At 37.4% G+C, this 24,115-nt stretch overlaps 1 protein-coding gene across 5 annotated transcripts in view; it reads right to left on the bottom strand.

Moving 5' to 3' along the window:
* Positions 1-24,115, bottom strand: part of DCC (DCC netrin 1 receptor) — a 1,237,100-nt gene that overhangs the window by 75,204 nt on the left and 1,137,781 nt on the right. For all 5 annotated transcript variants that reach the window (XM_021073456.2, XM_021073460.2, XM_021073463.2 and 2 more), the window contains 2 exons: positions 14,501-14,727; positions 8,309-8,425 (listed from right to left, as the gene is read on the bottom strand). In XM_021073456.2, the coding sequence (XP_020929115.2) occupies positions 8,309-8,425; positions 14,501-14,727 (344 nt within the window). The remainder of the gene's footprint in view (positions 1-8,308; positions 8,426-14,500; positions 14,728-24,115) is intronic.

Raw genomic sequence — 24,115 nt, 5'->3', positions numbered from 1 at the left:
GGCTAACCTAGAGGATATTACACTTAGTGAAGTAAGTCAGACAGAAAAAGACAAATATGATGTTACTTATATGTGGAATCTAAAAATAATACAAATTAACCTATATACAAAACATAAACAGATTCACAGACATAGAAAACAAACTTATAATTACCAAAGGGGAAGGGGGGGTGGAAATTAGGAGTATGGGATTAGCAGCTACAAACTACTGTACATAAAATAAACAACAAGGACTTACTGTATAGCATAGAGAATAATATTCATGGCTTATAACAACCTATAATGGAATATAATCTAAAAGCTCTGAATCACTTTGCTATACACATGAAACCAACACAATACTGTGGGAAAAAAGTAAGGGATCTTTAGTTTTCATATTGCTCTGGGAAGCCTTTCTTAAGGCTATGTCTATATTCCTTCTGTACTCCATAATCCAAAATTCTTTCACCAACACTGTCAGGTCCCATCTTGATTATTCTTATATCTCTGACAATTATGCTATTTTCTTGCCTTGTAAAATCCTGCCAAAAAACACAATTCTGTATTCCCCATAGGTACCATTGCTAACTTAAAGGCTAAATTCTGACCATGTCTGCACAATCCTACTGATCTGCTGGTTTAGTTAATCCAGTAGAATTACTAATCAATGAATTTTATTTAAAAGGTCAAAAAACGACCTCTATGTTTTCAACTCATATTCAGTAACAACTGTTATAAAGTTATTTATGCAGCACTGTGACAGTTATAGGGATACATAAAAATACTCTTCCTGCAGAAAATCAAAGAAGAATGAAGAATGACATTCAAGACTGAGAGAACAGAAACCAACTTTAACGTTATCATTAAAACTAAATTAAAGCAAATAATGAGAATGGGGAAAAAAAGAGTTGGTTTTCATAGAGAATGTTCTAGAAAGGCTCAAAGCCAGTATCCATCCTATCATAAAAGCAAAATTATATGCTCTGCCTTTCCTCAGTCTTTTCTTAGACTCTAGGTTACTGTTTTTTGAGATTTCATTTTTCTTTAAAGGCTGACTTTACATTTTTTCCCTTATATATTTACAATGAAAGAAAAAAACACCCTGAAAAAAATGAAATTCAAGAGGCTTTTACCTGACAAATTCTCATATGGTAGATAATTAAAATTGTGCAATTGATGTGATCTAGCAGGGTATCTACTTCCATCTATATCCCTCATTTTGCAGAGGAAGAAAACACAAGTTGAAAATACAAAGGGAATTTTTCTAGGGCCAAACACATGGTTATGTCCCAATGAGTAATAAAATACTGAAAATTAAAACAAAACAAAACAAAACAAAAAAACAACAACCAAAAACCAAAAACCTGCGTTCTCCAGGAACTGCTCTCAGCAAAGAAGTTACTCACTCAAGGTTACACCTTACTTCCTAGGAGCAGCCTGCTCCTCATCTGGGAGAAGGAACAAGGACAATCCCAGCACCAGAGCAACCTGTGGTTAGTTGAGGCCTCCATTAAACTGCAGCATCAGTTCAATATCTCCCTCCTAGCAAGGCTACATCCTTTTCCCTCACAGGTGTTATTCCAGAAAGCACTTGCTAATAAATCTCCTGTTCTTCAATCTCTGTTCAGAGTCTGATTCCTAGAAACACAGCATATAACCCTTACTTATCCTTGAAAATTTAAGGAAAGTTATATTTGAGGCTTCTTATGTCTCAGAATTAATTTCATTTAGATAAATAAAAAACACTTAAAATAATTCTTTGGCCATGATAAAAATAGGAAAGTTTCAATTTTCTAGGAAAGACTGGACAGGGGGAAATCAGAATATCTGGGTTTTTTTCCTGCCTGTTCTTTCAGATGCTCTGCTTCTCATGGGCATCGGTATCTTAGTGTGAAGTGTGTTCAGGGGTGAGAAGCAGCATATGCCACATAATGTTTTCAACCAAGATGTATAATCTTAGACAAATAAACAGATTTTTGCATTTCAATGAAATTAAATACCATTTCCCATGGGTTTTCAGAGCTAAAAACACTTCAGATAGTCTATATTTTATGTGCTAATTAACATTTTATAGAACGTGGTGAGGTATGTCAAGGGAGGTGGGAATATAATCTTATAAAAATAGCGATTCTTAACTGCAACAGGAAACATTTTCACACATGTGACTGGAAATCTAAACTATGCTATGATTTGGTTTATATAAGATTCGATACCCTAGTAAATCCAAATAATTGCAAGTGAGGCTATCAGTAAATGTATTTACTATTCTGAATGAAATCATAACTCTGCCAAGATACAAATCTACAATTTTTTCAGTCTAGTTACCAAAGGCCTATCAATCATGTCAATTGCAAAGAACCTATTTTATTTATCAGAAAGCCTAAGAATTTATTTTAAAATCAACTTTGATTATATGCTAAAGTCATTTTCTCTTGCTAGATGAGTTTTACCAATAGAGAGTGTAGGCAATAAAGAGTGCAATGTGACAAAGTTATTTCAAAAGATACATATTCTATGGGCTCTTCATTTCTTATCAAAGTTGTATTTAAGTATAATACACATATTGAAAATTGAATATTCTCGGTAGCTCTTGGTGGTTTTCCAAAGTGAAATGTTTTGTAACCATCATCCAGGGCATGAAATGGAACATTCTCAGAAGTTGCCCCAGGGTTTCTTCTGTGAACTAATCACCACTTATCAAGAGTAACTACTCTTTTGATTCTAACCTCAGAGATTATTTTGTCTGTTTTGAACTTTACATAAGTTGAATCATATAGATGTGTTAGGTTTCTATCTTGCAAAATTATATCTCTGAGCTTCTCCATATTGTTTGTGTAGTTTCAGTTTGTTTATTTTTACTGCCACATGATATTCTATTGTGTGAATATATTATATATATAACAAAGTAACGGAGCTATGATATGACGACTGGTATTGCCAAAAACATTCTTACACATGTCTTTGGGTGAGCATATTAATTATTTCTGTGGATATATACCCAAGACTGGAATATATCTGGGTATGGAATTGCTGAGTCAGAGTATCTCTATATATTTTATAAATGTATTTAACTGTTTAAAATCATATATATATATATATATATATATACATGCCTTCTACGATACTTTTAAAAATAAAAAAGACATAAATTACTTGTCATTTTAGGGTCCACATTCATGTAGAAGAAGATGTTGAGGATAAGAGAAGGTTTGCTGTCTCAGGCATAGAGCAATTCAGAGCTTGCAGTGGCCACATGATGCAGTGCAGTGAAATCAATAGATTTAAGTGCAAATTTTAGATTCAGACTCTCAGAACCTTGGTTTCTATATTTGTAAACTAGAGAAGCTACTATCAAAAAAAATCTTTAAAGAAAGAATATAAATAATATAAGGCATATATTTCTCTGGAAAACAAGACACCATAGAAGCTCAGAGATCACCCAGGTGTGCCCTGGAGTAAGTTTCTTGAGCTGTATGAATCTCTGTTTCCCATTTATAAAATCAAGATAATCTCACCATGTGACAACATTATGAGGATTAAATGAAATAATATTATCAAGGAGTTTAGCAAGTGAATAATATTCAGAAGTTCTCAATACTTGTTTGATTCTATGTCATTTTTCTTTCTTTCTAAGCACGTTCTTTCCTTTACTGTTTAATGAAAACACTTCTAACTGCCCTATATCAGAAAATTTTATTAGAGGATATTCTATCACTGCTGAAAAAGAGCCCTAAAACACTGATGTGTTATAAACATCAGACATTCTTACATTTACAGGAAAGGCATTCTTACAAAAAAAGGCATTCTTGTAATACATTTATTCATCTAGTCATTCACTTGACAGATATTTAGCAAGTACCTATTTCATGCTAGGTATTAAGTTATACAGGGTTGGGTATGAAGATGAATCAGATACATTCTTTCCTTATCATGTAATACACAATCTGTTAGAGGAGAGAAGATGTGGACCTGAATACCTAAGCATATGAGGTAGTATTCTGTGCAATGAGTGCCACAAAAGTGGTAAAAAGAAAGGGTAAGAAAACGAAAGAAAGAAAGCCATAATTTCTGGATGGAATAACCATAGAGGAAAGAATTTATGAGAACATCAATATCTCTCTGGGCTTTGAAAGATGCATAGAGCTTTGTTAGATAGAGATAGCCACCAAGTCATTTCAAAAGGTAATTAAAAAGTATTCAGAAGGAAAAAGGGTAATGTGTATTTGTAAACTGGTGATTAGTTTGGTTTGGCAGTCTAAGACACACACACACACACACACATATTAGAATCCAAGATACACACACATATACACAAACATAGCAAGCAACATATACTAGAAATGTAGGCTTTAATATGGTATGTTCAGGAGTTGGTGTTTTTTCTGAAAGACAATGAGGTGCTATTGGGGAAAGTGTATAGAGTGAAATGCCATGTTTAAGTTGTTTCAGGAAGAAATTTGGCAAGCAGAATATAAAGAAGTCTGAAAGACACTAGAGAGAGGAAGACTAATTAGAGAGCTGCTTCGAAAGTTCAGGTGTGAGGCCATAAACAGGAGAATAAACATATGATTCTGGGGACTGAAAAGGTAGCCAGAGATTCAAAAGGTATTTTGGAAGAAAAAAGTCAATGGGATATGGGAACTTGTTAGATAAGGAAGTTACATATGGGAGAGAAAAGCCCACGAAGATTATGAAATACAATGATTTTTAGGAAGAAAGCTAAAGAAGATCATCACAGATAGACCTTAGTTACAAGAGGAAAGTAGATGGAAGGAAAAAAAAAATATAGGCAGTGAAGTGTACAGTGTCTCTCTAAGTAGTGAAAGGAATGAAAGGAAAAGGACAACAGTTTCCCAGAGGAATGCAGCTGGGAACAGAATGATTAGAGTGCAGAAATCCCAAGTCAGTTCTGAGTCCAAATGCTGACTCTGCCACTTACTCTCTGTGTGACTGCAAGCTAGGTGCTTCAACTCACCAAGTCTTAGTTCTCTTATTAATAAAACAGGCTAAAGAATATTTGGTATTTATTATAAACTCCATGTAAGTTTTACACTGATAATAAAAGTGAGAGATATACTGAAACGGAGAGGAACCATGACATATAGTAGGTAGAAACAACCATGAGTTCATTTGTCTTAACTGTATTGATTGAGTGCCTACCATGGGCCAACCTCTGTTCTGGGTATTCTCGGTATTGAGGGTAAGAAGGGATCAAAGTAGGCAATATCTCTGTCCTCATGGCGCTTATACTAAAATACAGAAAACAGATAATAAGTAAACACACACACACACACACACAAAGCAAGGAGGATAATTATATATATTAACGAAGAAAAAAAATGAAGGAGAATAAAGAGGGTAGGGAGTGACAAAGAATGCTCTTAGGCAATGGTGAAGGAAGACCCTTGTCTGTTCGTGGTGGTGGCAGGAGAATAACACCTGGATAAAACGAGGGAAAAAAGCTAAGTGAAAAGAGATTCCAGACAAAAAGAGCAGTAAGTGAAAAGTCCCCGAGTTTGTGATTCTCCAAGGAACAGAGAGGAGAGCTGTGTGGCTGAAATGGATTATAGAAAGGAGACGCAGGAAACCAAGTAAAGGGTGTGTCAGTGGCTGGATCACAGGGTGCCTTATAGGGTATGGTAAAATCAGTGGATTTTGTTCCACACGTGATGGGATGTCAAGAGGAATAACATGATATAATTCACATATTAAAAAGCTGCGGTGTAGACAACTTACTGTTGTGTCAAGAGCTAAAATAAATAGATTAGTTACAAGCTTACAGCTACGGTCTACAATCTATAAGAAAGGGCAGTGGCTTGGATAAGGGGAAAAGAGTGGAGAAGAAAAGGAATGGTCATATTTGGGACACATTTTGAAAGCAGGAACTACAGGATTTTGTAAAAGATTGAATTTGGAATATGAGGAAATTCATATAAAGAAGTATGAAATTTGAGTTTTTAAACAAGAGTAAATGGATGAACAGTGGCGCCATGGATTGAATGGAGAAAACAGTATGACGATGAAGTTTGGAATTTGGGGGAAGGAATTATGGAAGAGGGAGGTTTCCACTTTGAGCCTACTTGGTTTGCCTATTATTATTACTATGTTTTTCTTTTTACAGTCACACCTGCAGCATATGGAAGTTCCCAGAGTAGGGGTTGAATCAGAGCTGCAGCTGTGGGCCTACTCCACAGGCACAGCAATACCAGGTCCAAGCCATATCTTCGACCTACACCACAGCTTGTGGCAACGCTGAATCCTTAACCCACTGAGCAAGGCCAGGGTGAACCTATATCTTCGCAGACACTACGTCATGTTATTTACCCGCTGAGCCACAATGGAGACTCCAGCTTGCCTAACAGGATAGCCATGTGCATGAGGTTAGTCAATATTTTAGATGGAAATTGATGGGGATTTCAGGAAGAGATTAAGCTAGGGATAAGACTGGGGATTCATGAGCATTTAAAGAGCATTGAAGCCATTGGTACTAGTTGACGACATCTAAGAAGCTAGTGTAGATAGAAGAAAGAAGCTTGCACACTGAGCCCTAGGATACTCCTTGCCTCTGAAAGATTGGGAAGAAAAGGATGAATAAGTTAAGCACTAACAAACAGGAACAGCCAGTGGGCTAGGATGAAAACTAGGAACATTTAGAATACCACAGCCAAGTGGTTAAAGTGTTCCAGGAAAATAATAGTGAGAAAGTATGTCAACTTTTGCTGAGCATCGGAGACCTGATCATTTGGTAAGACAATATGGAGATTATTGATAATCTTGGCAGCCTTGGTTTCAGTAGAGAGGGACTATGAAAATGTCATTAAAACTTGTGAGGATGATTTAAAGAGGAAAACATAAGTCTAGACAACTTTTAGTAGGTTTGTTGTTTTGTCTGGAAAGGGGGTGTGTGCTTTAGTTGGAAGGGCAAGCAGTTCCAGGGAGGATGCTTTAAAACAGGTGTTATGGGATAACGTTTATGCACTTATTGAAGTTATCAGTAGGAGGGGAAACTGCTGATGCAAAAAAGGAAGGAATAATTACAGAATAGCCCTTAACTGGGGAGAAGGAATGTCCTCAAGAGAAAGAGCTAGCCCTAGGTAGGAGCAAAAATAGATCTACTAGGTTTGATGGGTGGATAAGGATACCATTTCTGAGTGCTGCTCATTTCTTGGTGATAGAGAAAGCACTCCTATAAGCTGGGAGTGGGAAAAGAAGAAAGGTACTGGGAGTGTGAAAAGTAAAAATATATATGAGACATTCATCTTGCAAGGTAAGACAATTACTGATTAAGAGAAATGAGTGTTATTTCCAAAAAGATGACAGTTCATCTTGGATTTATGGTCTTAAATACCCAGTAAACAGGTTATGTGATTTCTCCAAAGTCAGCGGATAGGGTACATGGTCAGTGTTGGAACAGGAGCTGATTTAGCCAAGGACGAGTTTTTGTTTGTTTGTTTGTTTTTGTTTTTTAGGTGAATGTGAAAGGGAAGAAGGAGATGAGGGTGTTTGCAAGGGTCTTAAAGTAATGAATGATGATAGATTGGAAGCTGAGTTCAGATGGAAATGAAGACATAAGGGAGATGAGGGACAATGGGAGGTTGCAGAGTTAATGTACTAAAGGTCCAAGTGGGATTGACAAATTGTTGGCAAGGGTGCAATAAAATAGGTGACAGGAAAGTAATAAGGTATTAGAAAAAGGGATGATAGAAACTGACATTTTGTAGTGGGTGCAATTGTTGGTTTAGTCTGTGACATGGAATTGATAAATTGAGATGAGAACAAACTAATATTGTAGGTAACAGAAAGGGACTAACATCAGATGGATTATCTGTGTGGATATTGTAATTATCAAGATAGATCACAGAGGTAATTGGAGAGGAAATGATTCCCAGCTACTAATATCTTCAGTGAATGTGGGCATATGACAGAAAACTTCAACAAGAGGATAGTCAAAGTGATCATCTCAGTATTTATTTCAAGGGTGCTAGATTACTTGAGTTTGAAAAACGGCCATATTAAAAAACATTTAAAAATCTATGAAGATGGGCATTAGAATAAGATCAATTCATGGCAGAAATCCTAACTCTGTTAACATCAATTTGCATTTTTTGTAATTTCTTAAATATGAACTACCTGTTTGCCAGTAGATCATTTGATTGTGTAAACAAATACAACAAAGTGAAAATTATGAATTCTACACATAGTTCAGTCATTCCTCATTATGTCTATTTTCCCAGAAAGCTCAGAGAAACTCTAGTTTTTGATATGTATATAGAAAAGTGATAAACAGAAAGTTTCTCCTGTCTTCATTGCGGTACCCATCGTTACTCACCAGGATTGTTGGACTGAGCATCCATAGGGATCATAAGCTTGGCCCGGGTGGCTCGGCGTGCAGCCAGTGACCTCTCCAGAGTAGACATGGAGCTCCCTGCTTCTTCTGTGTCTTGACCTAAAAGAAAAACCATAATCCTGAGAGACATACTTTCTTTAATGAGGCAACATTTCTTTTCTAGCCAGGAATGCCAATGCCTTTTTCATTATATTGATGTCTAAAATAATAGTACCTACTCTTTTGTTAACCAATCAATACGGTCTCACTATACAAACATTAATAAAATTTACCATAACCTTGTTACCCAGGAGGAACCATTATTATTTTATTAATAATATTTACATATGTATGTATATATTTATTTTTTAAATGCCATTATATCATATATATTATTTTGTGGCCTTCTTTAAAGAATAAAATTCTTTCTTTTTCAATAAATAAGTGAGGAATATAATTAATAGTATCATAATACTCAATTGTATGAATTTACCACAATCTTTGTAACCAGTACTAACATTCCAAAGACATGGCATCATACTATAAAACCACAGGGAACAAACTACCATCTTCAAAATTCAGTTAGGTATATCTATATAAATTTATTATAATTCCATAAATGTATCCTAATAAAGAGCCATAAAAAGTAATAATACAATGATTTATGCAGATTTGAAAATTTTATAAAAATGTATGTTGAAAAATTTTGGTTCTGAATACTATGTATCACTAGAAAGTGTACTATTCATTGACATGCAGTTTTATAATTTTTTAATTGAAATACGGTTAATGTACGATATATTATTTTCAGGTGTGCAGTGTAGTGATTCAGTATTTTTGTAGATTGAAAGTTATTACAAAATAACAGCTATAATTTCCTGTGTTGTACAATTCATCTGTGTTGTTTATCAACTTTATGCAGAGTAGTCTGTATCTCCTAACCCAATCCCCTATTTTGCTCCTCCTCCCTTCCCTCTTCCCACTGGTAACCACTAGTTTGTTTTCAACATAGCTAATTATTAGAGAAATGCAAATCAAAACCATAATGATATATCACCTCACATCTGTCAGAAAGGCTATCATGAAAAAGAACACAAATAACAAATGTTGGTGAAAACGTGGAGAAAAGGGAACTCTCTTCTATTTTGCTTCTTCTCCCTTTCCTCTTCCCACTGGTAACCACTAGTTTTGTTTTCTATATATAGAAAACAAACTGTTTTGCTATATAAATTCATTCGTTTCATTTTCTAGATTCTGCAAATAAGTTACGTACTATTTTTATTTCTGTCTGACTTATTTCACTAAGCATAGCATTTTCTAGGTCCATCCATGTTGCCACAACTGGTAGAATTTCATTCTTTTCCATGGCTGAATAATATTCCATCGCGTATACAAGCCACATATTCCTAACATGCTCATCTGTTGATGGACACTTGGGTTATATCCATACTTCAGCTATTGTAAATAGTTTTGCTATGAATACTGGGGAGCATATATCTTTTTAAATTAGTGTTTTATAAGTTTTTTTTTTTTTTTTTTTGGATATATACCCAGGAGTAGAAGTGCTGGATCGCACAGCAATTCTATTTTTAGTTTCGAGGAACCTCCTATAATACTGTTTTCCACAGTGGCTGTACCACCTTATATTCCCACCTACGGTGAATAAAGAGTTCCCTTTTCTCCACATTTTCACCAACATTTGTTATCTGTGTTCTTTTTGATGATAGCCTTTCTGACAGATGTGAAGCTTTACATCATTGTGATTTTGATTTGCATTTCTCTAATAATTAGCTATGCTGAGCATTTTTCATGTGCGCGGTAGCCATCTGTATGACTTTGAAAAAATGTCAATTCAGGTCTTCTGCCCATTTTTTTAAGCTCTTTGTTTTGTTTTGTTTTGTTTTGTTTTTTGATATTGAGTTGTATGAGCTGTTTATTTTTTATTTTTTTGGATATAAACCCTGGTCAGTCATATCATTTGGAAATATATTTTCTCTTTCAGTAGGCTTTCTTGTTATTTTGTCAATGGTTTCCTTTACTGTGAAAAAGCTTTTAAGCTTAACTTGGTTCCATTTTTTTTTTTTTTTTTTTTTTTGTCTTTTTGCTATTTCTTTGGGCCGCTCCCGCGGCATATGGAGGTTCCCAGGCTAGGGGTCGAATCGGAGCCATAGCCACTGGCCTACGCCAGAGCCACAGCAACGCGGGATCCGAGCCACATCTGCAACCTACACCACAGCTCACGGCCATGCCGGATCGTTAACCCACTGAGCAAGGGCAGGGACCGAACCCGCAACCTCATGGTTCCTAGTCGGATACGTTAACCACTGCGCCACGACGGGAACTCCTTTTTTTTGTTTGTTAGTTTGTAAGTTGGTTCCACTTTTTTTAATTGTGGCTTTTATTTCTTTTTCTTTAGGGGAAAGATCCAAAAATAATGCTATGGTCTACGCTGAAGAGTATACTGCCTATCTTCTCTTCTAGGAGTTTTATGCTTTTGGCTCTTACGTTTAAGTCCTTAATCCATTTTGAGTTCATTTTTATTCATTTGAGTTCAACATTGAGGAAATGTAAGCTCATTATTTTACATGTAGCTTTCCAGTTTTCCCAGCATCACTTATTGAAGAAACTATCTTTTCTCCTTTGTATGTTTTTGTCTAATTTGTCATAGATTAACCACAGGTACCTAGGTTTATTTGGGGGCTCTTTATTCTTTTCCACTGATCTATGTGTCTGTTTTTGTGCCAGTACCATTCTGTTTGGATTGCTATAGCTTTGTAGTATACAAAGTAGTATCCTCCTCTGAACCCAGGGAACCTGATACCTTCAACTTCGTACTTTTTTTCTCAAGACTGTTTTGACAATTTGGGGTCTTTTGTGGTTTCACAAATGATATAAGATAATTTGTTCTAGTTCCATGAAAAATGTTAAGAGTATTTTGACAGGGATTCCATTAAACCTGTAGATTGATTTGAATAGCATGGCCATTTTAAACGACATTAATCCTTACAATCAGCATTTTGTTCTCTTAACCAAGACAGCATAGAGAACACTTCATGTATTATAAAGTATAACAAACAGGATTTTGAGTTCTACTTTCCTTGTTATTATGGAGCTGGCAAGAGGGTCCTCAAATTAAAGACAGATAGGTACAAGTATCCTCTCATTCTAAAGAAAACAGTCATCATTTGGAGTCAAACTTTTCCCAAGATTTATCAAGAGGCATAAAAAGTTGTCTGGCTACCCCTAAATGGCATAGGAATATAGAAATAAGGGAAAAATCAAGAATTAGGAATCTTAGATATAATTAGCAAAACCTTCTGAGGGCTTAGAGGCAATTTCATTCTCTCCAGTGAGAGGCAGAGATGTTCTTCCATTCAGTATGTCTGGTATGGAGCAAAGCTATAGGAATGAACACCCATAGACTACTGGGATTACTGTAAAATAATCTTTTATTCATTCTCCAAGTAGAAGCTTATTCAGATAGCAGGCTTGCTGGTCTACCTTGTGTCTATTTAAACAGAGGGAGAGGTCATTAAAGAAAGCAAGGTTGAGAGAGGGCCAATGTGGATTAAAAGCCTTCTCATCTTTTGGGTCATAAAAGATGTAGGAGCTTCCTCTGGGTCATGTGGGCACTTCAAAAGTTGGTCAGACTTGAGTCCTCTTGCTGGAATACATTTAAGTAGACTTGACCCACCAGAGGGCCAGTGAGGATGACATTTAGAGCTATTCCTGGAGGGAGAGGATTAAGCCCTGACTTGATACCCCAGGTCATGGAATTGGCCAGGGGAGGCACCCCACAGGATCTCATAAAGAATTCATATTGTATTTCCTAAGAATTTGGATGCCACATGAAGATAGCTAATGTGCCCAGAAAATCATGAAGAACTTCACAAACTGTGCTTTCTTCCTTCCCTCTTTCCCTTTCTCTTCCCATCTTTTCTTCACCTTCTATCTCCATCACCCCCACAAAATCAGGAAGAGCAGGTAGGTAGCAAGAATGGGTAAAAGTGTTTCTGAAATGGAATGTGCCCCCTCCTTCCATTCCACCTCCACCAATCCATTTTACTCCAAGATGCTGGAGGATTTAAAAACAAATTGTAGTCCCCAGTCCTCAGAGCAAAAAGTCTGCCAGGCCATAATGGGAGAAGATTTTTTAATTTAAATTTCAGAATGTCACACCATCATAAATAAGTCCACAAATAACAAAGGTAGAGAGGGTATGGAGAAAAGGGAACCCTCCTACACTGTTGGTGGGAATGCAAATTGGTACAACCACTATGGAAAACAGTATGGGAGTATCTTAGAAAACTAAATATAGAGTTACCATATGACCCAGCAATTCCACTCTTGGGCATATATCTGGACAAAGCTTTCCTTGAAAAAGATACATGTACCCAAATGTTCATTGCAGCACTATTCACATAGCCATGACATGGAAACAACCTAAATGTCCATCAACAGATGAATGGATTAAGAAGATGTGGTATATATACACAATGGAATACTACTCAGCCATAAAAAGAACAAAATAATGCCATTTGCAGCAACATGGATGGAACTAGAGACTCTCATACTAAGTAAAGTCAGGAAGAAAAAGACAAATACTATACGATATCACATATATCTGGAATCTAATATATGACACAAATGAAACTTTCCACATAAAAGAAACTTATGGATTTGGAGAACAGACTTGTGGTTACCCAGGGGGAAGGGGAGGAGAGGGAGTAGGATGGACTGGGAATTTGGGGTTAATAGATGCAAACTATTGCCTTTGGAATGGATAAGCAATGAGATCCTGCTGTATAGTACTGGCAACTATATCTAGTCACTTATGATGGAGCATGATAATGTGAGAAAAATAATGTATATGTGTATGTATGACTGGGTCACCTTGATATACAGTAGAAGAAAATTGACAGAACACTATAAGACAGCTATGATGGAAAAAATAAAAACCATTTAAAAAATTAAAAGAAGATAAAAAGTAAATTTCAGAATAATTTTTAATGGAACTAGACTATACTTTTTAATAATTTAAAGTGGCAGAGAAGTTAGGAACCCTGCTTGAGATATTATTTAAGGTCTAAAAAGGAATACTAAACTCATGATTGAAAAATAAGTAATTAAAGGAGTTCCTGCTGTGGTGCAGTGGGTTAAGAACTTGACTGCAGCACCTTAGTTTGCTGCGGAGTTGTGAGTTTGATCCTCAGCCTGGTGCAGCAGATTAAAGGATCTCATATTACCACAGCTGTGGTGTAGGTCACAGCTATGGCTCGGATTCAGTCCCTGGCCAGGGAACTTCTATATGCCATGGATATGGCCATTTAAAAAAAAAAAAATCAGTAATCAAAGTCCTCATTTAAACAACTCTGTAAGAAGGTCTAGTCCACCAGTTACATACTCAAACAACTAAAATGTTTTAATCTGGTTTTTAAAAAAATCCCCTCATTCTACAAACACACAGTACACCAAGAGATTTTTTTGATGAGAGTAGTGGGTTAATTATTCAACTTCCCATAAGCATTTTGAAACTCTAGGACCCACTGAAAGTGAAATATCTTACAACCACTTTCAGGATTTGCACCCAATCATTAAACAGTAGGCTTTTTTTTTTTTTTTTTTTTTTTTTCATTAGATCACTTTGTGTGCCACTAGAGCCTTCAGACAGACTATTAGACCAAGCTGGTGATCATGTCATGTGATTGCACAGGAACGATGGTTGATCTCTATAGTAATCAAGGCAAAATAATAGAATAGGTGATGTTTTCATACTTCAAGAGTTCCTGGTATGATTTTTTAAAGCAGGGAATTGATAGCAACTTTAAAATCAAATTTTCACAGACACTGGGAATTAAAATACATGCAAACGGCTTTGGATTTTGCCTTGACAAAACAAGAGGCAACAAAAGGCAATCGATTCACTTAGCCTTCACATTTCAATACATCCCAAGGGCATCACTTCCTACCTCTCAGAAGTTTCAAGAAGCATTATGACTCTAAAAGGCAGTCAACAGGATGATGGAATAGACACTAAACCTGGTGAACCGACCACATTTATATCAGATTATTTAACTACTGGCAAGTGACCTGCAAGTTAGTGGGAAGGGTGGGTCCACAAAAGAGGGAGCAGAGAGCTCCTCTGTGGGGTTCAGTGTGGGCTCTTCTTCCTAAATCCAGAGAGAAGGGCATTACCTGAATGAGAGGTGCTTTTGCTCCCCAGTTGGGTTTCTGACTGGCTGTGACTGACTGGTGTGAGGTCTTGGCAACTCTGGATGGGAGAGTCCCTTCCTGTCGGGTCAGTGCCTGCTGGCTTCTCAATATTTTTCATCTCCATTTCTTCATGATGGATCCACAGATCAGGTGGCCGGAGGTCCTTCTGGCTGCCCTTCCTTTTGCCAACACTGTGGGTGGCCCGTTTCCTGAGGAGCAAAATGAGAAGACAAATATGAGTTCCTGTATTCAATAGCTCTTACTCTTTTTTTTTTTTTTTTTTCCCCTCAGTCAATTCAAGTTAGAAGCAGGGAAGGAAACAAAAGGGCTCCCAGGAGAAAACCTTGAAATCCAGGAATTGGCAGACTTGTCTTGGCTGCCTTTCCTTTTGTCCCCCCAGAAGCTTCACATTTATGGGAGACATGGTGCTGAATCCCCAGGGTCCCGGCAGCCTGCCAGGCAGTGCCTTCCTCCAGCTTCCCTGCTGCAGATTTGAGTACAAGGTGACAATGGGTTAGATGGAGCCATATGCCCATCTTTGGAGCTGGGCATAAGGTAACTGACGGCAACATCTGTTTGGGAGATAAATGACAGAGTTGCTTCAAAAGGGCAAAGAGAAAGAAAAAGGCCAGAATGTGTGCCAACAGCCAAGATGGGGCCTTAGAAGAAAGTCTATACCTCAGCTGTCCAATCTCATGTGCAGCTGGGAAGCTGGCTATTTGCAGACAAAAGGCTGTAAGAGTGCATTCTTAGGAGAATCAAATACGTTTTTGTCCTAGAGTCACTAAGTGTCTGGATTCAAACACAATAAACCCATCCTTTGAAGAGAGAAGAAGCCACGTTGGGGGTGCACGTTAAAAGTCTCTTATTTTCCTCAATAAGAATTTAGCAATCATTAATTTATTTTTCCATGGCAGTCTCCTCTTGAGGCTAGAGAGATTCCAATGTTCCCCAAATGCTAAGTCATGAAGCCACTGCTCCCATTACCAGCTCTCCACAGCAGGGGTCAGTAAACTACAGCCCAGGGGCCAAATCTTCCCACTGCCTACTTGTGTAAATAAAGTTTTATTGGAATCCCACCCAGCTCATTTGTTTTCAAAGTGTAGAGCGGAGGGTTGCAACCAAGACCTTGTAGTCCACAAAGCCTGAAATATTTACTCTGCCCTTTTCAGAAATGATTTTCAACCTCTGTTCTATAGTTTTAAAATAATAATAATAAAAAAACCCTCTACTTGTAGCTTCCACTTCTTTTGAAATAATAATGTCTCTTCATAAGGCAGAATTCAGACAGTTAAAATCTAACCTTTGGCAGAAACCCAGAGAGGTACCTCTTTCTCATTTGTCCGATGAATGGTTTATGAGGATAACTGCCTTCATGCTAGCCAAATGGTTCCAACAAACTACTCTCAGTGGAGACTCTGTAACCTGTGCAAGGCCACTGAGAATGGCTCTAGTTTCCCAGTTGTTCGATAAGATGCTTTGTACATATGAGGCAACTGCTAAACGTTTAATACTGTGATTGGTTGAATTTTTCCTAACATTTTTTTGTTTTGTTTTGTTGTCTTTTCTGAAGCAGAGGGATGAGGATAAAAAGCATTGAACCCCAGACTTAGTTATCTATTTTGGAGTTTAGTGGAGAAATAATGCAGAGTTTTCTGCTCTAATATTTTTCCAACCACTACCTGCAATTTGCTGATTTCCTGGTGGTAACCTTACCACCACAATGGTCTATATAATCCCTAGAGCATTTTCTTATGTTAAAGATAATAACTCTCTTGGGAGTTCCTGTTGGGGTACAGTAGAAATGAATCTGATTAGTATCCATTTGGATGTGGGTTCCATCCCTGCCTTTGCTCAGTGGGTTGGGGATATGGCATTGCCATGAGCTATGGTTTAGGTCACAGATGTGGCTTAGATCCCGTGTGGTTGTGGCTGTGGTGTAGACCAGCAGCTGTGGTCCCAATTCAACCCCTAGCCTGGGAACTTCCATATGCCACAGGAATGGCCCTAAAAAGCAAAAAAAAAAAAAAGTTAATAACTCTCTTACTAACCATCTGTTCCCTGAATTCATTTCCTTACACTTCACCTGCCCATAGGAAATGGGCCTGCAATTCAAACATAGCTCTTTATATAATCCATCTCTGGTCACTTAGAAGAATTTAAAGTCATTTTCAGACTTGGAGATTTCACCCTATTATCTTTCTTTCTAACAAGTCAAGTGCTAAAGAATTTAAACCCTGGTGCACTTATGACTTCATACAGAGACACATCAGTTTCCAAATACAAGGCAAGATAGTCCACATTTCTGTGATCACCTAATATTCAAATACCCTGTGGGAAGAAGTTTGTCAAATAATTTTTGAAGCAAGAAGTAAATGATGAATTCTGGCTTCCTTGTTTATATCTATGCCTTATTCATTTGTTCGTTCATTCATTTACCAGTTCCTGCCAGACCTCACCAGTTCCTGCCAGACCTCACCAGGTGTATTCTTTTTTTTTTTTTTTTGGCTTTTTGCCTTTTCCAGGACTGCTCCCACGGCATATGGAGGTTCCCAGGCTAGGGGTCGAATCAGAGCTGTAGCTGCCGGCCTACGCCAGAGCCATAGCAATGAGAGATACAATCCGTGTCTGCGACCTACACCACAGCTCACAACAACACCGGATCCTTAACCCACTGAGCAATGCCAGGGATCAAACCTGCAACCTCGTGGTTCCTAGTCAGATTCGTTAACCACTGAGCCACAACGGGAACTCCATATTCCTTTTTTTTTTAAAAAAAGTTCTAAACATGATTGAGGCAAAATCTTTTTTAGTATAGTATGGTCTATAATCTCCATCTAAAAATAATTATTCCTGATAAAACGCATAAGCATTTTTCTGATGAATTCTAATCAGATCAAGACCTCTTCTGAGGAGCTGCTCATCATCCCAGCTGACTGTCATCAAGAATCTAAAGATCTCTAAACAGACTTGATTTCCTTTTTGTATATATTCTAGGAAAGACCATCTAACCACTTCTGTTTTCTATCATATCTCTTATCAAGAGAGAAATCTTTGGCCTTGGAGAGGCCTCCCTCCCCTGTCTGTAGTTGCACAGTGGTCAATACAGCAGGTTTGTAATAAAAGTGACATCTACTCATAACTAAGTAGTGTGAAATTTATCTTAAAACTTGCAAGAACAGCTGTCACCCCCACCTTCTGTCCATCTGCTGGTTCCTTGACTGCTGCCCATTTCAGGCCCAAGTTCCTCTCTCTCACCATTAGAATCTTCAAAATTTGAATGTAGTGCAATGGTACTTTAGTGCAACAGTACTTGAACCAGCAGCATTATTGTAATAATTCTAACCTGGGAACTTGTTAGAAATGCACATTCTCAGGCCCCAGCTCTTACAAATTATAAACTTGGAAAGAAAGGGTAGTGAGGCTGAGTAATCTGTGTTTTAACAGCTTTTGAGGGGAATCTGATGCCCCTAAACTTTGAGAAGCACTGTCTTAGCAAATTATATGGTTTTGTTTGTGCATTTTTATTATAAAGCTTTTTTTTTCTATTTATTGTAGAATATGTCATGTTTATCCCTCCCCACACGCATCTTTTCTTACAGGCATTGGCAATTTTTTAGCTTCCAAAAATAGCTGTGGGAAGGTGGATCCCTTCCTACTTGTGTATTTCTCAAATAAAGGCAAAGCAAAGAAACTTCCATGGCTCTCTGCTGTCTCTTTCTCATACTGTGGCAGTTTCCATTGCATAATCAGGTTCTGGTGTTTTTTTTTTTTTATTACTCAATGAATTTATTACATTTATAGTTGTACAACGATCATCACAATCCAATGTGGGATGGAAATTCTGGTGGGTTTTTGTCCTATCTATCCAGCTATCTATCTATCTATCTATCTAGTCTTACTTCTGCCCTTAATGCCTTCATAGTCCTATTTACTTACAAACTACTTACCCCTTAAGCTTCCCGTCAAGACTTTCTTCTTTAGGAAACCTTCCTGACGACTTTAGTCAGTGTGATTTTAGATTAGCTAGTTTCTGGAATTCCTATTGTGGCTCCGTGCAAATGAACTTGAATAGTATCCATGAGGATGCAGGTTCAATCCCTGGCTTTGCTCAGAGGGTTGGGGATCCAGCACTGCCGTGAGCTGCAGTGTAGTTTGCAGACATGGCTCAGACTCGGTGTTGCTGAGGCTGTGGTATAGGCCAGCAGCTATAGCTCTGATTACACCCCTAGCCTGGGAACTTCCATATACCATGGGTAAGGCCCTAAAATGACCAAAAAAAAAAAAAAAAAATTAACTAGTTCACTCATCTCTCTCTATACTACTCACCTTGCACTGATCATTGACTGTTTTAAAACATGTATGCATTTGTTTATCTGGTGAGTATTTATGGAATAGTAAATATGTGTCAAAAAATGTGCTAAGTACCGGAAACACAAATATCAGTGAGACAGTGGGGGTTTAATCAATGAATGAAAAATGGCATGGCTTCTGCTTTGTTGGAATGGGAAGCATGCACTGGAACATGGCAGGTAGGAAAGCTGAAAAGTAGAGATCAAATCATAAACATTTAAAATACCAGTAATACAGTGGGAAATTTCAGAAAGCTTTTTACCTAAAGAGTTAATATCAATCAGATTGGTTACTTTGTGTGATGCACATCACATACTGAGCACAAAGTAATCACTTGAATAATGAGAATTTGTCATTATTGATTTAGAAGTTTTTTTTTTAAGATTCTTTTCTGATTCTTTATTTGCTATCTGTTCCTTACTTTATACATAACCTTTAGCTCTAAGAGGAAATTTCTTTCCTTTTTTAATTAGAGTATAGTTGATTTACAGTGTTATGCCAATTTTAGCTGTGCAGCATAGTGACCCAGTCACACATACATATACATTCTTTTTGTTTGTTTATTTTTAGGCCTGTGCCTGTGTCACATGGAGGTTCCCAAGCTAGGGGTCAAATCAGAGCCACAGCTGCTGGCCCGTGCCACAGCCACAGCAACTGGGGATCCGAGCCACGTCTGAGACCTACACCACAGCTCACAGCAATGCCAGATCCCCGACACAATGAGCAAGGCCAGGGATTGAACCCCCATCCTCATGGATAGTAGTTGGATTCATTTCCACTGCACCACAATGGGAACTCCTATATATGCATTATTTTTCTCATACTATCTTCCATTTAATTTTTACCTTTTTTTTTTTTCTTTCTTTTTAGGTCTGCACCTGCAGCCTATGGAAATTTTCAAGCTAGAGGTTGAATTGGAGCTACAGCTGCCAGCCAATGCTGTAGCCATAGCCCCTCGGGATCTGAATCCCATTTTCTGCCTACATTGCAGCTTGGGGCAATGCCAGATCCTTAACCCTCTGAGCGAGGCCAGGAATCAAACCTGCATCCTCAAGGGTACTACTCAGGTTCTTGACCCACTGAGCCACAATGGGAACTCCCTCCTTTTCACTTTTAATCGATATGCTAGGGGTTTGAACGGGTTAAAACCCACAATGATTGCATGCCCATTCTATTCCAGATTGTGGTATCATTTTAAATTCTAAAACACCACAGTCATCTCAGAGATTATTTGGCCACATGGCAATAAATTATGAAATCCTCACTCTGCTGAAGTTGTTCACAGGAGACAGACAAATATCCCTGTACTAAAGTCTTGTGGTCAGATGTTTAGGAGACTGAGGCAGGAACATTCTGCCCCACTGAGGACTTCAGGAAGGCCTCAGGAAGGAGATCTGAACTGAGGGTGAAGAATGACCACAAGATAACCAGGAAACAATATGCTGGAAAGTACAAATACCTGCCTGCTTCCTCCATTCAAATCCACCCCAAAGGTTTCCAGCCACCTAAATCTCTATGTTGACTATCTTTACTAAATGCTAGTAAAAACAAGACAAAAAAAATTGTATTGGAAACCCAGGGAAAACACGTCCCAGTTACTCAAATAAACATTTTCTGAGATGGAATTAAGATATATTGAAGCTCTAAGTGGTTGCTGGTTAAAATCCCTTTGGGGTGAGTACTGAAAATTAATTAAAATGCTAAAATTTGAAAAATAGTTGAAGTGTATTATAAAGTACAGTTGATTTCATTTGAGTTTAGACATTGGATCCTCAGTACCGATGATGATATTTTTGTTAAGATTTGAATGTGTGTTGATAGTTCAACCTTGTAATGTACATGTCAAATCAAACATGAGGCTTAGTTAATGGATGATTCTATCATGTAAACCTTGAACTGTATTTACACGCTTAAATTATCATATTCAGACAAGTGGTTGATCACCTGCCCATGCGCATGTGATAATTATAAATCCAGGATTTCCAGAGTCATCTCAACATCAAATGTTTTGTCTTTAATATCTATAGATACATTCTTACTTATCATAATACATGTTCTGTTCTACATTTTGGGCAGGAAAATGCTATTACTTTATCAAAAAGCACTGAGCTCCCCCATCAATTTAAGCCTTCCTAAAACACAAATTGCCTATAATATGATATTCTAGTATAATCTTACTAATTCAAAATGTGGAGGGGAGTCTCTTCAAAGTAGTAAAAATTTTTAAGTTAATAACTAAAAGAAATGAACTAGTTCAATATATATGAGGAGTCTCTTCAAAGTAGTAAAACATTTAAAGTAATAACTAAAAATAAATGCAAAATTATTTTTATTTCACTTGAATTTGAAGCTAAATGCTATCACGTGATTCTATAATTTAGTAGTATTCCATAGAGAATTTCAGGGTTTTAAAGGTGGAGGAGTTGGAGTTCACATCGTGGCTTAGCAGTTAACAAGCCCAGCTAGTATCCATGAGGATGAGATCCCTGACCTTGCTCAGTGGGTTAAGGATTGGGCATTGCCTTGAACTGTGGTGTAGTTTGCAGATGTGGCGTGGATCCCACGTTTCTGTGGCTGTGGCACAGGCCAGCAGCTCAGCTCTGATTCGACCCCTAGCCTGGGAACCTCCACATGCCATGGGTGCAGCCCCCAAAGAATAAATAAATAAATAAATAAATAAATAAATATGGAGAGGTTGATAGAAATTATTTAGTCCCACTTCTTATTTGAAGGAACTAACATTCAGGGATTAGGTCTTCCTTTAGGTTTAATTAAATAAGTGGTAGAATTAGAACTAGAACTTGCATTCTATCTTTGTTATTTTGTAATATAAAAAGAAAATCTTACCAACTAGAATGGGAGTCAGTGTGTTAAGCCAGCTCATTACCTCATTATTAAATAAATCACAGAATAAAATGTGTAGACATTAAATTGAATAAAGTATTAATGATAGTACACAAAAATATGTTTCAATCCATTTGGATGTAATTGAAGTCCCCCAATAAAACACCAGACAATTAGCATTCTCCAGCAGCCCTAGATACAGAGACATTGAAGAAGACCCTGGACGTTTCCTACTTCCCATTATTAATTACATCAAACTTCCATTTCTGAGAGCCCTATAATGGACATTATTTCTGTTTCAAATTAGAATTGATTTTGCTTTCATCTGAATATATTTAATTTGTTCTAAAGGGTTCAGTGGAGGAGAGGTTCTCAGTGAAGTCAAGAGAAGCAATCTAAAAAAAAGGATACAAATGAACTTATGTGCAGATCAGAAACAGACTCAAAGACTTTGAAAACTAACGGATGGATGGTTACCAAAGGGGACAGGTTTGGGGGAGGGATGGACTGGGGTTTGGGATTCACATATACACACTAAGGTATATGGAATGACTGGCCAATGGGAACATGCTGTATAGCACAGGGAACTCTACCCAATATTCTGTGATAATTTACATGGGAAAAGAACCTGAAAAAGAATAGATGTGTGTACATGTATAACTGAATCACTTTGTTGTACAGCAGAAATTATCACAACATTGTAAAGCAACTATACTTCCATAAAACTTTAAAAAATAAAAAAAGAATTTCAGAAATAAAGGAGAAATTTTCTTTTCTCCCTTTTCTCTGTTAACATATACAAAGAGACCAAGATGAATGCCAACAGTTCCGTTACTGAAGAAAAATGTATGAAATTCAATTGTGAAAACATGCCAAGTAAATATTAAGAGACTTTGGGGTGCAGGGGGAGAGGGAGAACCCAGTTGGCAATAGCACAGCAGCTGTAGATTCCCTTTATTTGGGCTTTTAGTCATTCATGGCGTTATTTACCCTTTCATTCATTCCCTAATTTTCAATACTAGTTGTACCCAGGGCTCAGCCTCTACGAAAAACATTAAGCTCTTAACAAATGAATAGGGTGGGATTTAAGACAATATGAGAGTCTCTCAAAATAGCATAGAATCCCACTTTTGCACATGGAGAAGCCTAGCAATTTCTCTGCAGAGAAAAAAGATCCAGGAATTGAGTTCTTCAAGTCAATACAAACCTTCAAACATTCTTCTCACAATGATGAAAATGATAAAAACAGAATAAAGCAAAATGGCTCACTACAAATGATTTAGTTAATTTAATTAGTTTAGTGACTGCTTCCACGTTTTTAAAAGTATCACAAAATAAGGCTAGAAATTGCTGCCGTACCGTTTGCATTTCTGTGAACCTGTCTCAGCTCTGTCCTAGAGACCTGCTTGACTTTTCCTCCATTCTCCATTTACAAAAGACCTTTTCTGGGATTGGTGGACCAAGATATTATTCAATGACTTACTCAATTACAGTGATTTTCCCCCAGAGCCTAAGTGCCCAGCATTTGGAAGCTCAGTGGGTGCTTATAACTCCCCAGATGCTTACACATGAGCCCAATGCTGTTACTCTCATCCTGTCTGGTTCCTTGTTTGGGAACAATGGACCAGGACACCGGCTAGCATCAGCTTTAAGATCGTCTAGTCAAATGAATGCAGCTGGATATAAAATTTGACTTGCCATAAAAATAAATGAAATGTGAAGACTGCCCTCTTACCTCCATGCTACTTTCTCCCATATGTAAATCTTCCTGTATCCTATTACTAAACACCTCAAAATGCTGAATACACTAGAAATCAACAGATAGGGTCAGAGGATTTTTAAGAGAGAAAGGCTTAGGTATTAGCAAGAGAAGAGGGAAAATGTTCTAATAGAGAATCTTTCTCTAACAGTTTATGTGGTATAATAGTTGTTAAACAGGCTACCTATGGGGTTGTGCCTCAGGCTTGCAGAGCACCAAGCCTCAGGCGAAAAAAAAACAAACAAAAATCAAGGGAAGAATCTATTACACCCAATCCAGTGAGGACAGCACAGCTGAAAAAGACTCATCAGGCTGGATTTGAAAAGTGCCAAAGAGGAAGAAAGTAACCAGAAGATTATTGCTGTTTCTCATTACTGGCTGATAAAGGTTAATATGCTGGCTATGGAGTATTGCTGCAAGAGAATAAGCTGAATCAAAACCATCTTTCCATTCCAAACTTTGTACTTTTAAAACATATTCTATTTTTAATTTGATGGCCACACCCACAAAATATGGAAGTTGCTAGGCCAGTGACTGAATCTGAGCCACAGCTGAGACCTATGCCACAGCTGTGGCAACTCTGGATCCTTTAACCCACTTAAAGGGCAGAGATCAAACCGACAGCTCCACAGCAACCCAAG

Source organism: Sus scrofa, chromosome 1 (genome assembly GCF_054392235.1).
Source record: "Sus scrofa isolate SSC_HxYL_T2T_F1_AM1 chromosome 1, Sscrofa_HxYL_maternal_Yorkshire_Landrace_v2.0, whole genome shotgun sequence".
Classification (NCBI taxonomy): Eukaryota; Metazoa; Chordata; class Mammalia; order Artiodactyla; family Suidae; genus Sus; species Sus scrofa.
This window is presented reverse-complemented; position numbering and strand designations above follow the sequence as displayed.